Below are 15564 nucleotides of genomic sequence, written 5' to 3'. Positions count from 1 at the left end.
TTTTTCACCCATTTCATACCATAATAACATTACTGCATTACAGTTGATTTGCCTCCTTGTAGTGACATCTGCTGGCCATATGCAAATCTATACAACTGAGCACAAAGTGTCTGTTACCACTTGTCTTTTTTTTGTAGCAATTTGCAAATGGATGACTTCTAGTATGACACAAGCTAAATTCAGTTTCAAAGAAACCATTACGAGCTACACGCAGCAACACAGCAGCATAGTTTCTGGGCAGGGGGTAGGTTGGTTTGAGCATTAGGTTCGCTGTATGGCTTCTATTACTGCATATCAATGTGGAATGATCCGAAAGCATGGAATTAAATCCACTTCTACGCCGATGATAGTTAACTGTATGTGTTTGTAAAGGCAGCTTATCATTCCAACAGACACAGCTCTGACCATCTCCCTTTCTCTCCTTGGTTTTCTACTCCTTGTCTTCTCTTTTCATTTAAGTTTATCTGAGCTGGACCCTTGGCCGCCCAGGGACCTCTCTTCTTACCCTTGCTTTCAGTGCCACCTTCCAGATGTCTTCCACGAGTTTCAGCCTCTCCACTTGTCTCTGTCCCTTGTGTGCATGTTGTCCTTGCCTCTCTCGTGATGGGATCCTTCCTTTATCACACTTGTGTCCATGTAGTCTGTCCTCTTCCCAGGTCCCATGGAGAGGAGGTCTTGTGGCTCAGGTTGTATATGCTTGATAGCACCACAAAGTTGCTTGACATCCTCCTGAATCCATAGTCCTCATACATGTTTACGGTCTAATTTTAATTGTAATGTCCTAAATGTTCAAACTGTAAGTTGAGGTTCATGATCAAATTGGTATGTTGGTCTATTCTGTACACATGACATCTATAACATTTCCCTGCAGGCTGGACCCTAATCTGGACTGTATTTTTTCCCCCTCCGTATTCATTTGAATATACAGATGAGTTCTAAAGTTCTAAAGAAAGTTTAATTGTCAAATTTGATTTGACAAACCCTGCTTTTTCTCTCAGAGCTTCTTAACCGTATGGATTGACGCTCGACATTTAGGACATCTGTGTATGGTATTTTTGAACCTATCGAGGCAGAAGGGAATGAAGCAGCAACCGGCTACGCAGCTGTAAAAGAGAGAACAGGAACAAAATGAAATGTCAACAACTCTGAAAGCATATTGCAGTGGCTGTCACGCCGACTGCACAAATAGAAACGGGCCCAACAAGTTCTGACTATATTTGCATGCAAATGGAGGGAATGGTGTCATACCCAACCATAGCTGTGATGACACACACCATCCAGGTCACACTACTGACAGAGGTATAAGTCTCTGTCACGACATACTGCGCACACTCTGGACACTGTGTCTTGCATGGACACGGCGGAAGGTCTTTCACGTCCAGAATCACTTTAGGGGCTGTATGAATAGGAGTTTCAAAAAGTACTATTATTTAATATTTCACTACATTCTATTGAAGGAAAACTCCCAAAAAGAACAGGCATTTAGAAAACATTTGAGTATACTTTGGCTAATCTCAAGTAAGTGTCAGTAACATGAAGATTATATAGGACCTTTTTTAGGTTTTTAAAATTATCATTTGGCATAAATTGGTCAAATGGTTTTTCAGTTACATTTACAAACAAAAGGTTTCAGCAGTTGCGTGAATTAAGTAATAATTACATTAGCAATAAGAAGGAAAGCTTATATGTTTATATACAAGAGAATAAGAAGTATCATGGGGTATGTAGTAGGCCTACTCTATCCCTGATTGGTGACAGCCAAATTCACCAAATTCCCCTAAACTGCATATAGTACAAAAAGTATCTTCACTCTAGATGTGACAGCAACAAGTGTGACATTTTGAGGGGTGTATTATTCACTCTATAGGGTGCAGGTCTTGCTATCTGAAGACAAACTGTCAACATTTGTGCAGCACGGACTCACCCGGGATAGAAGGTGGAGCCTCAACATAGACAATTTTTGATTCAGGACCACTCGAACCCGTCTTCTCACTAGAGGAAAACCCAACCTCTAACGAAGAAGAAAAAAATATCACAAACCCAAAGTATGATGGGGCAAACATTTAGCAGTAAATATGGGACTCACCTTTCTCCTTTTCATCTTTGGCATTGAGGTTGTCATCGTGGCATTTTTCGAGTTCAGCTATCCTGTCTGACAGTTCTTTTAGGTTTTCATCAATGCTGTCAATCTCATGCTGACTTGAAACGGCCTCCTCTGCTTGAAAAAAATAAATACAATACATATAACATACATACAGGCAGTACTTTTTACCTATAGTTTCGCAAATATCTTCCTTTTTTTATTAGGAATTCTCTAATGCTCTCAAAACATGTCACCTGTTGTTTCAAAATCAGCACGAATCCTCAACTCCTGAAATATGCACAGGATTTTTTTCCTTTCCAGTAGTTGTTGTCTCTTGAATAAAATCTGTTTCAGCTCTGTAGAGATCTTCTTTTGCTCGCTGTCTGAAGTCATGGTGGATGCTGAAAACATGGGAAAGTGTTGGATTGATTTTAGCCTTTCTCTGTTATTTTCTTTACTGGATGTCCCTTCTTGTTTGGTGCACAAAATGTTTCATACTGTAAGTCCAAGACAAGTAAATCAAATCCTAGAGAACGTTCGGGTTAATATTTCCTTCTTGTGCCCAAACAGTCAAGATCTATTAACATGTTTATTTGGCATTTCTCTTCTGTTTTAAATATGAACAAGAGACAAGTTTAAGTATTCAAGAAAAAAGGCATGCCAAAAGTATTTCATGAGCATACTCTGTCACTTCAGGTGTTGTTGTTAATCTTCAAATTGTCAGCAATAACGATAGATTTCAATTTAACAAACTTGATTGTACCTTTACTACATGCTAAGTTCTACTTCTAAAACAACTCATGAAGGCATATTAATTTGTTTTGTACAGAGTGTGTGCTAAATATTTAGTCAAACACTGCCTTTCCTCCAAACTATATCAGTTAAATCAAAAATCTAGAAAAAACCTTTTGGTTTTGAACAGGAAAAATGTATTTATTGACTTGTTGATAAAATGCTGGAATTACTTTTGGTAGCACTTTACACAAATCTCAAGTCAAGTGCTCATAACTGTAACTGCACACTAGTCAATGCTACACTGTAAAAGGTAAAACATTACATAACATCCCAATCTCTAATTACATTAACTCCTGTTTAAACTGCATCAAAAGGAATAGTACATTAAAAAAGGTTGTTCATTACCTAATGCCCACAGCTGCTCCAAGTGTATACTGTCCGGGTCACATTCAAACTAGCACAACAAGGGCATGTACTGTTCATTTCTACCAGGTAATATTCAAATCATCAGGTTACATTTACAAATGCCCTCCCCTGGAACATTTTACTGAATGCTCTTGTTCAGTTAAACAAATAAACACACATACAATAATGTATGGCAATATATTTTAATGTTTGCAGAAAGATATACAAAATATTTGCACACATTTGGCATTAACATGGGGACTTCATAGCTTCACATGTCTTATTTACATCTTGCCTCTTTGAGAAGCTGCTCAGTTTGTTATGTGAGTTTCTGGATGAATATTTAGGGTTCATAATGTAGACAAAAAAAAATCGATGGAATGTTGAGATTTCCCCAAAACTCTTCAAATGAAACAATCATACCATCATTAATACTTTGTGAAATTAATTTCATTTAATTCACAGGTAGCACCAGTTTTCTCCTGGCGTGCCATGTCATGTCTTCTGTGACATTTTACTTTTTTCTCAGTCTTTTCATGAATGTCACTTCATCTCTGTTCCTGATGCCGTAGCTGAAAATGTTAAGGAATACAGAACATTGTCAAAAAGCACTGATGATAAGAGCATCACAAGCAAATGTGGTGATTATTTTATATGCACTTACTCTTTAAGCCTCATCTTGTCATCGTCAAGCTTTTCCCCTTGAAATACTAAATGATAAGTTCTCCAAACATATCTCCTGTATATAAAAAAAATAAGTAAGGAAACAACAAATAATGTTTTTGGCCATTTAAAAAGTGTTTAATCCATGATATGTTCTTGTGTTTGTGATATTGTTTTACCAGCTGACATGTTTCACTCCGCCTTCACGTTGTTGTTTCAGCTCCATGAATCTGCAAATGGCCTTCTTCAGGTCCAGGACACTGGCATTTTGCACCACCACTATGGCTAAGGAGGGACATTTTTGATGTTCAAATAATAATAATTAAAAATGAACAATAATACAACTATACATTGTGTAGTGATGTCCACAAATTACATAAAATGCATAGTAGTATGTGATCAGACAATATGTGCTGTGTATAACTTTTGTGTTGCTTTAATATGAAACAACAAAAACATCTCAACACTTACGCATTATTTCACCATCTGCCTTTAAAACCCTCACTGTCATCGCCTGGCCGTACTCCAGAGCAATCTGAGAGTTTACCTCCTCCAGAGTCACCTAAAGAGAAAGAAGATCAGGTTTCAGGGAAATATAAATGACGTCATGTAACTGAATAAGAGGACACCAATATGTGAGTTATATGTTCATAGTACGTACCAATTAGCATGTATTCTATTTCTACAGAGAAAACTTTAACTTTGTTTTTCTTGAGGAGCAGCCGGCTTTAGGAAGATCCTTGATCATTTAAAATGGTAAACTTCAACTGTTGTGGCAACGGTAAGCTCTTTTATAGTATTCTCTTATGTGCATACACATTTATTTTCCACAGTTCCTTACACTCTGTTCTCAGAGGTTGCTCTGACACTCACTGTGAAAAGTCAAGTGAGAGAATTTCCAAACCAGATAAATGAAATCGCACCTGGTGGACATTGAAAATCTATCAAGAAAGATTTGAGATAACTGGACAGATCTAATGTGAAGAATCACACCAAAGAGTGCATTCTGTTAGTAAATGTGAGATTTATTCATGTATTTTAACATTTACTAACTTAGTTCTTCTCATCTTTTTTTTTTCTTTTTTTGTGGACACAAGGTGTTGTGAATGAACCTGGATTGGTAGATCACAGAGTAAAGGGTCCTGCACAAGTTGAGCGAGTCCCTCTTCGAAAATATCCAGGATCTCCGAGTGAGGAAGAGTCTCTTCGTCTTCCTCATCTGCGTCTGCCATCTCTGTCAGGTTCTCGTCTTCCACCTCTTCATCCTTCACAGACTTTCCTCCTGCGACAGTGTCCAGACTCTGCTCCTCCATCATCACCACCAGCAGGCAACACAATCTATACAATCATTCGACAAACAGCCGCTTGTGAGGGATGGTTAAAACTACTTACAATAAAGGGACTAAACATTCATTCTGATTTAACAACTACAGTCGACGAAGTGTTTCACTAGAAATTATTTCACGGCGTGAAGGAAGTAAACAAACAATGTACACAGTACACATCTCATACCGGAGGGCAACCATAACTCAGTACAAATGGTTCCGCTTTCGGTACGTTAATTCAGACACCACTTTAGTATTTTCTTAAAATGTATTTCTTAAACAAACAAATATAAGAAATATTTGATTTATTCATTGGTGATAGTATTTTGGGATGTGTTCGTTTATATAATATAAACCCACTCCGTATTTTTATTTCGTTTCATGTCGAGCGATAAAGGTGGTGGCACCTGTTTTCACCAGCCTCTCTTCCGCTGCTCCACATGCACCGGTGTGTTTACAGCAGGGAAACCGTTGACTAGTAGTGTAAATAGTTCTAAATAAATAGTATTTATATTGAGTTTGTAGCTGTCAGTTACCCTTATTTACGGGCTAACATGCTTCTTTTTTGTCCAACCTGCGGCAATGTTTTAATTGTCGAGGAAGGACAGAAGTGCATGAGGTTCGCCTGCAACACCTGTCCGTATGTACACAACATCACTAGAAAGGTGAGTGTCGAGATAAAATATCAAGGCACACATAATGACACTTTAAATTCTTATTCTGTTACTCGTTACTGTCTTAGTGGATTGGCTTGAATGTGCTACTTCTCGTTTTTACCGGTGGCTGCTCTAGTTCAGGTGAGGTTGACACATGTATCTTTTTGGCAGGTAAATTACAGAAAGTATCCTAAACTGAAAGAGGTGGATGATGTCCTTGGTGGCGCGGCAGCTTGGGAAAACGTGGACTCCACACCTGGTAAGTGTCAATAAAACAATTCATGGTAGACTTGAGCAGGCTAGGGAGTAGGGACAGACATTTGACAAGAGATCATGGGTCCGTTGTCTTAGTAACAGGGTTCTTACAGATCCTTAAAAAACCTGCAAAAACAGTGAACCATTTAATTTAAAAATGTGGCCATGATGTATATTAAAATGTCATTGACTAGACAGGAATAGAGTTTAATCATCTTTTTTTCCCCTGACGTTTCAATTAAAAATCTCGGTAGAATCATTTAATAATTCATTATTCACGAATTGCCTCACACACATATCAGCATTAGGGCTGCAACTAACGGTTATTTCTTTCTCGATTAATCAATTAGTGGTTTGGTCCGTACAATGTCAGAAAATGGTGAACACTGTTAACTTTCCAAAGCCCATGTTGACGTCCTCAAATGTATTATTATGTCCAGAACATTAAGATATTTCAGTTTACTGTCAAAACAGGATTAAAGAAACCAGAAAATATCACATTTGAGAAGCTGAAAACAGAGAATTTGGACATTTTCTATTAAAAGATTACTCAATACGATTATCAAATAGTTGGCAATTAGTTTAATAATCAATAATTCGATTAATCCTTGCAGCTCTAATCAGCATGGCATGATTCAATATGGTCACATTGAGACATTTAAGTTACATTATTAATGAATTTATTGTTATAATTATTGGCTTTAAGTTGTGGATTTTGAATGACCTGAAATACAATAATGACATGTCAAATAAAAACACGTTTTGAAATAGATCTTCTTACTTTTTCACTGGACCAAAGTCGTCATGTTTTTATCTAAAATTGTCCCTAAACCAAAGAAATCGATTGTTTTTCTCTTTTTTTTTCAATTTCTGTTTTATTTATTTCCGAGTGGCATGGCACACGATTGTTTTTAAAAGTCTTAAATCTAACTTGCCTAAAGCTGTAGGAATCCTGAAGAAATTTGAAGCTTGTGTTTTTTGTAAACTCGACAATTACCTGTACTGCCATGCTCTCGTCGTCATAGGAAAAATGTGATATAAATAATCTCTTTGTCAGATCGATAAAGCACAGTCGATAATGATCTCATTTTATTTATTTAAACTATCCTAAACCCTACAATCTGTCATTAGCATTATTTAATTTAATAAACGGTCTAACTTTAGCGCTTATTTGAAATGCTAATCTTTCCTAAAATATGACATTCTTGCTTCATTCTCCCATATATTTGAAGTTGTTTAGTTGGGGATGATTCTTGCATTACTTTTAGACCTAATCATGGGCTTTCAAACTGCGTCGAATATGATGCCTCCTGCTTTACAAAGCATATACCAAAAAAGGTTTTTGCTCCAAACTGACACTTACTTTGTATTTGTTCACAGAAACCTGTCCCAAGTGTGGCCATCTACGGGCATATTTCATGCAGATTCAAACCAGATCAGCTGATGAACCAATGACAACTTTCTACAAATGCTGCAAAGTCACATGTGGACACAGATGGAGAGACTGAAACCTTTGAACTTTGGACATTTGCAGCATAGGTTACTCCAGTCATCCCTTTTGAAATCATATATTGCAAACAGGCTCTGGTAGTTTATTTTTTCTGCTGTTTGTGTGTGGACCAAACGGAAATAATTAGAATTTTCTTTTTGTCTTTGCAGACCATATTCACACACAGTATTCCCTTTACAGGCGTAGTTTATTTTCTTCGTAACAATAAAACCAGTTTCAATGAAGAATCATGTTATGATTTTTATTGATAAAATAGTACCTGTATACAACAGTCAAACAAATTTTGACTTACATAGTTATACATATCACGGACATTTAGAGAGCAATGCAGACCAGCATTATCCACAACAATGGCATACAGTACTTTGTAATAAAAGTTAAATGCAATCCTTCAACTTAAAATGAACTTATTTTGCACAGCTTAGCTAGCCTCAAGGAAAGAAACAAATGCACATTTAGTCAAGAAACTAGCCAGTAAGAATTATTCATTTTGATGTCATGCAGACAAACTCTGCACCTGGTGAGTGAAGTTGAATGGCAGTTGGGCATGCTGTGCTGGAACAATGGTTGTTTCATTGTTAGTAGTAATCTCAATGGAATCACAATGTCATTTTCAAAGATGTCTTGATACAATAATTTATTTAAAGCTTATTCCTAGCAGAGTTGTCACTATTTAAGTATTAGTCAAAAGACATCTGTATTTCTCATCTAACATGCATCTGAGCAATGCAGGTAATCTTTAAGGGCTGACGCCATATTGGAAGGGTTGCAGGCTAAACAGTGGTATGTGATGATGGTGACACCACTGGTCATTTGTTTGTCAGAATACTTTTCTTTTTTAAACTAGCTAGCCGTTTACTGTGGCGCCAAAAAACAATCAGCCAACAGTAACGGTGGGAAGATAATCTAGTGTGTGGAGCCTCATCAGACTGACACACGATTACTGACATGTCATGCAGTGTGTCTCCAATGTCTGCCAGCTCTGCATTGAGTCTATCAAACTCTGAAGAAGTGCATGTATGGTGGCATTCACTCGGCTAACAACGAATCCAAGTGAAAGCCAAAATTATACACTGCATTTGCTAATGAGAAGTCACATTCCTTTCCCCAAAGCTAATACCTCTCAAATGCCATGGTGAATGCTGAGGTCGATAGCTTTTAAGAATGCATCGGAGAGGAAAATGTGAATTCAAACTTAAAGTGCAAATCTTGGCTTTATTATCAAAATGAAATGCATTATGGACAGAGAGCATTAATGCGATAACAGATCAACCAAAAATCTCCGACTGAAGCACAGAAGATGAATAAATATAGCGGTTAACATCTTGGGTTTTAACAAACAAGCAAATACGTCAGCTAATCGTGCTGAAAATGGTTCGTTAGTTTGCTCACATTCGTAAAGGGATCATGATAAAAGGAAAAACTAGGTCTGTAAGAACAAAATTATTATCAGACACGGACGAAAAATGTTCACAGTTGTCAATCTTAACTTGTTAAAATAGTAGAATATTTAAAAATAAAGAAAAATAAACAATAAAAGCATATTTGACTTCAGTACCTTTGCTTCTCAGCATGATTCACAGATGATTTCAAATAAATAAAGTGACCGTTTGTACAGCTTTCTCTAACTAAGGCTGTCTGTCCAAAGATTATTTCCTTCATTAACATTAGTAGCATCACAAGCCTTTTCTCCAGGTTTCCATACAGGAGCAGATGCACCTGTGTGCCTGCTGATTATCCATCTCTGTGGAGGTTTATGTGCCCTACATCTTCCCTAGTTCAGTGAGATTTGTACATTTCAAATGCATGTTTATACATAAAATAATTATGCGGAAAGATATATACAGTAAATATTTTGTGAACTAAAGAGAAAAACTGTGCTTACAATTAAAGAGGGCTACACAACACTTTGCAAAAATGGGGAGCGGGAGCCTGTCACTACCAGCAGCAGGAGCTGTGAGTTTATGTGTATACACGTACATGTCTCTGTTGCATACAGCCGTCGGTGGTTAGCAGATACGCTTGTATGTATAAATGTAGCCCTTACAGTAAGGGCAGGTGTGTGTCACATCCTTGAGGTCATCAATCAGACAGGGAATCAAGCAGCAGCCGAGATCACACCTGAAAATGAGGAACAGACAGACAAAATCTTTACACCTGCACATGGTTATACATGTCATTTGCCCAGAGAAGATTAAGAAGTGGTTATGAAGTAGAATTAAAAAGTTTTTCTAATCATGCAGACATCTGGAGTCAGCATAGCTCATGTGACAACAGCAACTAAAGCCTAAATTGTTATAGTGTATTTTCCCTGCGCTGGGACAGGCAGAGTGTCTGCTCATTTACTGATTTGAATGTGGTCTGTGTACGTTACATGTTGAACATGTTGGTGAAATTATTGTAACTCTACATGTCTGCATATTTAGAGTTAAGTTTGTCTTCCACAGTAGCTTTTAATTAGCATGTGTCACACCACAAACAGGTGCACTGGGTTTGCATGTGAACAGGTTACTGAGAGAACCGGCATTTGGCTGAGGAAAAGCCTCAATGATATTATTAAACTAACTTTTTTTTTTCTAACATTCTTGAGAGAGAAAAATATACGTATATCATTAATGTAAGCTATACAATTTGATAAAAGTACATGATTAAAAAGGCCAGCCTTCAAAACCTCTTTCATCCAGGAGCCCAACAATGGAACAAAACCAGGGCTGTGCACAGATGGGGGCAGGGGCTAAAACTATGCAAAACGTAACCATCTGCTTCAGAAATGAACTGCATATTTGTACATTTCCCTGTGTGACAGGGGAATTTTAATGCAAATTAGACTGGCTTGATTGCTAGGAGGTACAGACTACAGAGGTTAATGATGAGGAAATAACAACAAAGTCCTACTGACTTTAGTTTTTTATAGATAACATAAAAAGTAATTGTTGTTTGGGCTGGTTTCATAATCAAAACAGTGCCTACCTGAGTGATATCATTGACTATAACTAAACGGGTGGGGATGGAAAGATGCGTGCTTTCCATAACAAGTAAGGATAAGTTGCAAAGGTAATTTAAGAGGGCAAAGCATGCAGGGTTCTTCCTAAATTTATAAGACATCATTTTCGTGGATACTGCTGTATTTCTTTCTTTATATTTGATAGGGCAGGTATTGTCACAAGGGCAGGGGCTGAATCCCCCCTTGGATCCTATCTGGGAACATGCCTGCACAAAACCTACCACTAACAACTATTAGACGACCTTAATCAGTGGAATATCAGATCTTCTCTCTACTAGACTTGTGACCTGTGCGATCTACTTACCCTACGAAGAAGCAGAAGAGGCAGAAGAGTGTGTTCATGAGGCCGACATCGTGGGAGATGCGGGTGATGATGGCCTGCTGGCAGTGCGGACAGACGGTCTGCACCGGTGAGGTCTGGAACATTTCCCCCTGCAGTACGGTCACAGTGGTGGCTGCTCCTGGAGGGGCCAGGACGGTGGCTGTGTGGCCCCCCATGTGGACAAAGTGACTGGGACCAGGACCCATCTGTCCTGGCATTGGGTGAGGGAAGTGGCCGGGTGGAAGTGGGTAGGGGCCACCTTTGGAAAAGACACACAAGCTGACATTCAATATACTGTATTGTTATAACTTTAGACACAGCTTAACTTGTACCAATATGGTTGGAAATATATAAAGATATTCAGGGTTTCCAAAAAGAAACTTATTTGTTAAGAACACACTGAGGTTAAACCTGCAGTGTGTAGAATTTTGGGTTTTATTTCCTAGCAGATTTTGTAGAAAGTAATTATAATATCCATAAGTACATTTAATTTAGTGCATAATAGCTGAAAAAATTGTTTTGAATGTTTTTTTCTCCCTTAGAAAGGGTCTCATATATGTCCATATTTCTGCATATTTTGGACCAAGGCCTAGTGCCGCCATCTTGAAAGTGTCATAGTTGGAATGTCATCAGGTGCATTGTTTAAAATGTAGAATTGTTCTTGTCCTTGAAGGCCACTGTAGCTTCTGTTATTATTCTAAAGGGGTGGGGTTACCCAGGGAGTGTTGCATTCTAGAACTTTGTAGAACTTTCTTGATGATGTCATATTACACACTGCACCTTTAAACGTGAATATAAAATTGGGATAACATCAGGCCAAAGGGCCAAAAACATGACTTGAATTAAAAATAATGTTTCTCAGAGTCGGACTAACAGTGGAACTGCTTGCTAATAACATAATCGCTCGCTGTGTGTGTGTGTGTGTGTGTTTTTTTATTTACAAATTAGACTGTGTGCTGCACCTGGTGGGGGCATGGGCATGGGCATGGGCATAGGTCCTTCTCCGGGGACATGTGGGGGAAGGAAGCCCGGATTTGTGGCCTCATAGGGCGGAGGACCGTAGTCTGGAGGCAGCGGCTGTCCCTGTATTGGAGCAGTTCTCACGGGAACTGTTTCACACATAAAAGAAAGAATGGCAATGAAGACACATGTTTGCTTTTGCGATTTTTGTTAAGTAAATGAGTGTTGTGTTTTAATGGAAATTGTATTATAGAAGTCACACTCCCCTGCTTCTCTGGCGCCGGCTATTTCACCTTATTACTCAAGACACTTTATTCTTAATAAGAGTTTCAGAGCTTTAGCAAATCACAAGTGTACTTTTTAACAAATACTGGGACTATTTTTACATCTCCATGGCGAGAGACGTTCTGCTTGTTGTTGAATTGATCTCAATTTAAAAGTAGGAATTAAAGTCACCTCAAATACTGTATTTGTGAGGGCCTATTCACAACAGTTCTGCACGTTTACTTGTATTACCTGGTTGTCCATTCTTATCCTCAATGAGTGGGGCGCTGGGACCCCCGGGGTACGGAGGAGGTGGGTCACTGGACATACTGGCCGGATGTCTGTAAAGGGAAAGGGGTTTGACACGGAACTCTCCTGTTGACTTTTATCCTGAAGAAAAAGAAAACAGACACAGTTTGAGACCTTTGGCTCGTTACTTTCTGACACAGACTTCTACCAAGTCATAAAAAGTTTCTTAACAACAGTCACAGGGGCTAATTAAGTACTCTGTGTACCTGCTGACGCCAGCCTGTACACGCACCATAAGTTTCAGAAGTGCAGTGATGTTGTTTTTAGCGACTTTGTGATGGAAAACAGTGACTGATAGTGGTCTTCTTTTTTTACTGGTTTATTAGAGTAAAGGAGGCGTTGACAAAACGGATCTTTAAGATAAATATGTTGTAACTTTAGATGCCTGAACGAAAAAATATATGTGAATAAATCCACAACATAAGCTAGAGCAGGATTTTAAGTTTGACTAAATAACATATGCCCAGCACAATATAATGTTCAAAAAATGTCAGTAAATAAATTATTTTATATTATTTTAGAGGGCCACAGGGAAATTTGAACACAGTAAAATAAGAGCAGCATGTTACCGCATGTCTGTGTTTCTCAAAGGAAACTGATTGAGGTTCATTCAGTTTTTCTCAACATATTCACAAATAACTGGTTAACAAGACAAAAAACACTACCTGCAATGTGAAAAGAAAGAATCCACCTAGTGAATCTGGCAGAAACCTGTAATAACAAATAATAAATAAAATATCCACGTTAAGTACATCTGCAAAAAGGGCAAGATCAGAATAAAATACACCTGGACAGTAGATACACAGAAGGGATTCTAAAAATATACTGGAGTTAATTTCCCAGAAAATCAACAATAATAGTGTCACTCCATTGGCTGTGTCACCACAGAACACCGGAAAGTAAACACAACCTATAAACACAACCTAAAAACAAAGCCGAAACATCATTGCAACATTTAGTGTTGATGCAGATGCCTGGCTGTTAGATAAAAACAACCAACCCTTATCAATATGACGCTAACGCTTCCCAGCTCACTAGCTAGCTAGGTAGCTAGACTGTGTATTTATTTAAATCCTCCAGATAATCCAGCTCAGCGCTACTTGCACAACTAACCGTGAAGAATTTAGTTACGTAATGGAGGAAGTGAGCAGTGAGAAATGATGTCAACTTAAACTGGGTCTCATGTCTTACACAAATATCTGTATATCTCAGGTTATTGACACATTAGCTAACATAAATAACGCAGTGGTATTTATGCTACATGCAGAGATCCCATCGTACCTAATTATTATGAATATAATCAAGAAACGATTGATAATGAGTGTTTTCAATTAGTTAGGCTTGATCATTTTGACGACGGAGATGTGGTTTGTTTTAGTATTTTTAGATGAACCAAAGCAATGCATGTTTTGCTAGCTGTCGTTAGCTCGCCTGCTAGCGACGCCCTTCTATGTACAATAACAACAGACTGAGGATAAAGCACGACACCAACCAATTGGACCAATAGTCCGCTCCATAGCTTTGTGAAACGTTGTTTCTTCTCGTGACTGTAGAGATACAGCTGTCAGGGAGCTGAAAGCTAAATTACCTGATTTTATGGGAGACGCAGCCTGGCCGCAGTGTCACTGAAGCTGTTTGACGTTAGTACTAGTACGAGCCTCCGATAGAGGCAACATCCGCTCACACGGATTACATCCCGAAAGCATTAAACATGATTTAGCAGACATGGAAATTGTTAAAAAACTTATCTGAGAAGTGGCAAAGGTATATAATTAAATCTTCTACAAGAAAGCACTAATATTGTACATCCACAAAAGCCAGTTTATGCAGTTTGAAGAGTGCTTTTAAAGTTGAATCGTGAGTCAAACCTTATTTTATTCAAATCAAAACACGCTGTTTTTGTTATTAAAGTTGCTTACGTAATATAACCGTATAAAATAAAAACAAATACAAAATCAATTAATGTATTTCGAAAGTATTTACCGGAGGAGGTATAAGCAACTGCAGTGGCGCTAGCTTGAAGGTCTATGTGAATTTATGACGATTTTTTTTTCTACTATTAGGCCTACTGGTGCTCCTCTACACGACTCATGACTATGTCTACTGCATTCTGTGACAATAATACTAATGAGCTGTTTAGTGTGAGGTCATAGTGAGGTGATGTTTGATCTGTGTATATTTGGAATCCGCTAACATCTGAAGCAATATAATTTAATACAAAATAAGAATTGAGATTATTTGCGGAGGTACTATGATTGACAACGGAAGCACAAATACTGTTAGTTATTTCATAAATACAACTGTTAAAAAAGGGAGTCTCTCACTGCTCTCACAGCCAGACCAAACTACAGCTAGCAGTAACGGGAAAAGACTGTTGAATCATGGAATTCGCTGCCCTCTAGCGGCCACAGTAACGAACTGCCATAGACATACTGTATATAGGTGACGAACTGCAATATGATATCACATTAGTCAAAATCACTTAAATGTAAATAAAACAACGCCAACATTTCCGGTAAATACTTTCAAACTAATGTGACCAAGGTAAAACGAAAGGGAGGGCGAGATAATAAGAGAGTTCAACCGGATTCATCACTGCCCATATTGGTCTGATTGGTGACATTATCTCCCACTTATCAACTAAACTGGTGCTGTCAATATTTTGCATATTGATATCACACACAGTATAACATTTAAATTAGCCATCACAGTTATTATTATTAGCAACACTATTATTGATGCTAATAATAATAATACAAATATTTACCCTGTGCGTAAGCCACGTATCAATAGACCGAATGTGTTCAATGATGTAGCGTTCACGATTTTATGTTCTGCTGTTGACGGTTTGTCTGTGTTTACTTTATTTTGAAAGGGCTTACAGGAAGTTCTCCAAGTCTGCAATGACGCTAGTTTGGTAAATGGAATGTGGTGTAGTTTCTCACTCTGACCGCTAGAGGGCAGAAATTGTCGCGTGAACGCTGGTCAACCTCACACATCCGAGAAGCTGGCACTTCTGCTGAGTTTTTAGACTTGTTTGCAATACCCAAAAACCTTATGAAAATAACCGTAT

General features: G+C 38.0%; 4 protein-coding genes across 6 annotated transcripts; 1 reads left to right on the top strand and 3 right to left on the bottom strand.

Annotated features, from left to right (window-relative positions):
- Positions 1–981: 981 nt before the first annotated feature.
- LOC307262646 (uncharacterized protein) lies at positions 982–2243 on the bottom strand (the record flags this gene model as incomplete). The annotated part of the gene is made up of 4 exons (XM_080043597.1): positions 982–1103; positions 1249–1396; positions 1925–2011; positions 2087–2243. The coding sequence occupies 4 exons, from the start codon at positions 2241–2243 to the stop codon at positions 995–997; spliced, it is 501 nt and encodes a 166-aa protein (XP_079899723.1). The 3' UTR covers positions 982–994.
- Positions 2244–2457: 214 nt separating this feature from the next.
- On the bottom strand, positions 2458–5359 carry snrnp25 (small nuclear ribonucleoprotein 25). Of its 2 annotated transcripts, XR_013845271.1 has the most exons (6): positions 4999–5359; positions 4358–4448; positions 4066–4171; positions 3888–3962; positions 3647–3795; positions 2458–2484 (listed from the first exon to the last, which is right to left on the bottom strand). XR_013845271.1 is itself a non-coding variant. In XM_080044195.1 (5 exons), the coding sequence occupies exons 1-5, from the start codon at positions 5200–5202 to the stop codon at positions 3738–3740; spliced, it is 534 nt and encodes a 177-aa protein (XP_079900321.1). In that variant the 5' UTR covers positions 5203–5359; the 3' UTR covers positions 3439–3737. The 2 variants fall into 2 exon arrangements, 1 of the variants encoding a protein (XP_079900321.1); XM_080044195.1 differs by lacking the exon at positions 2458–2484 and having other exon boundaries at positions 3439–3795.
- A 295-nt stretch (positions 5360–5654) lies between these two features.
- Positions 5655–7635, top strand: polr3k (polymerase (RNA) III (DNA directed) polypeptide K). The gene is made up of 3 exons (XM_080043813.1): positions 5655–5876; positions 6039–6126; positions 7503–7635. Exons 1-3 carry the CDS (start codon positions 5766–5768, stop codon positions 7628–7630), a joined length of 327 nt encoding a protein of 108 aa, XP_079899939.1. The 5' UTR covers positions 5655–5765; the 3' UTR covers positions 7631–7635.
- Positions 7636–8056: 421 nt separating this feature from the next.
- On the bottom strand, positions 8057–14126 carry cdip1 (cell death-inducing p53 target 1). 2 transcript variants are annotated; one of them, XM_080043811.1, is made up of 6 exons: positions 14080–14126; positions 13157–13202; positions 12435–12572; positions 11900–12067; positions 10941–11217; positions 8057–9753 (listed from the first exon to the last, which is right to left on the bottom strand). In XM_080043811.1, exons 3-6 carry the CDS (start codon positions 12508–12510, stop codon positions 9642–9644), a joined length of 633 nt encoding a protein of 210 aa, XP_079899937.1. In that variant the 5' UTR covers positions 12511–12572; positions 13157–13202; positions 14080–14126; the 3' UTR covers positions 8057–9641. The 2 variants fall into 2 exon arrangements, with proteins under 2 accessions (XP_079899937.1, XP_079899938.1); XM_080043812.1 differs by having other exon boundaries at positions 9626–9753; positions 11921–12067.
- Between the last annotated feature and the right edge of the window lie 1438 nt (positions 14127–15564).

Source organism: Ammodytes marinus, assembly GCF_949987685.1.
Source record: "Ammodytes marinus genome assembly, chromosome: 16".
NCBI classification, from domain to species: domain Eukaryota; kingdom Metazoa; phylum Chordata; class Actinopteri; order Uranoscopiformes; family Ammodytidae; genus Ammodytes; species Ammodytes marinus.
This window is presented reverse-complemented; position numbering and strand designations above follow the sequence as displayed.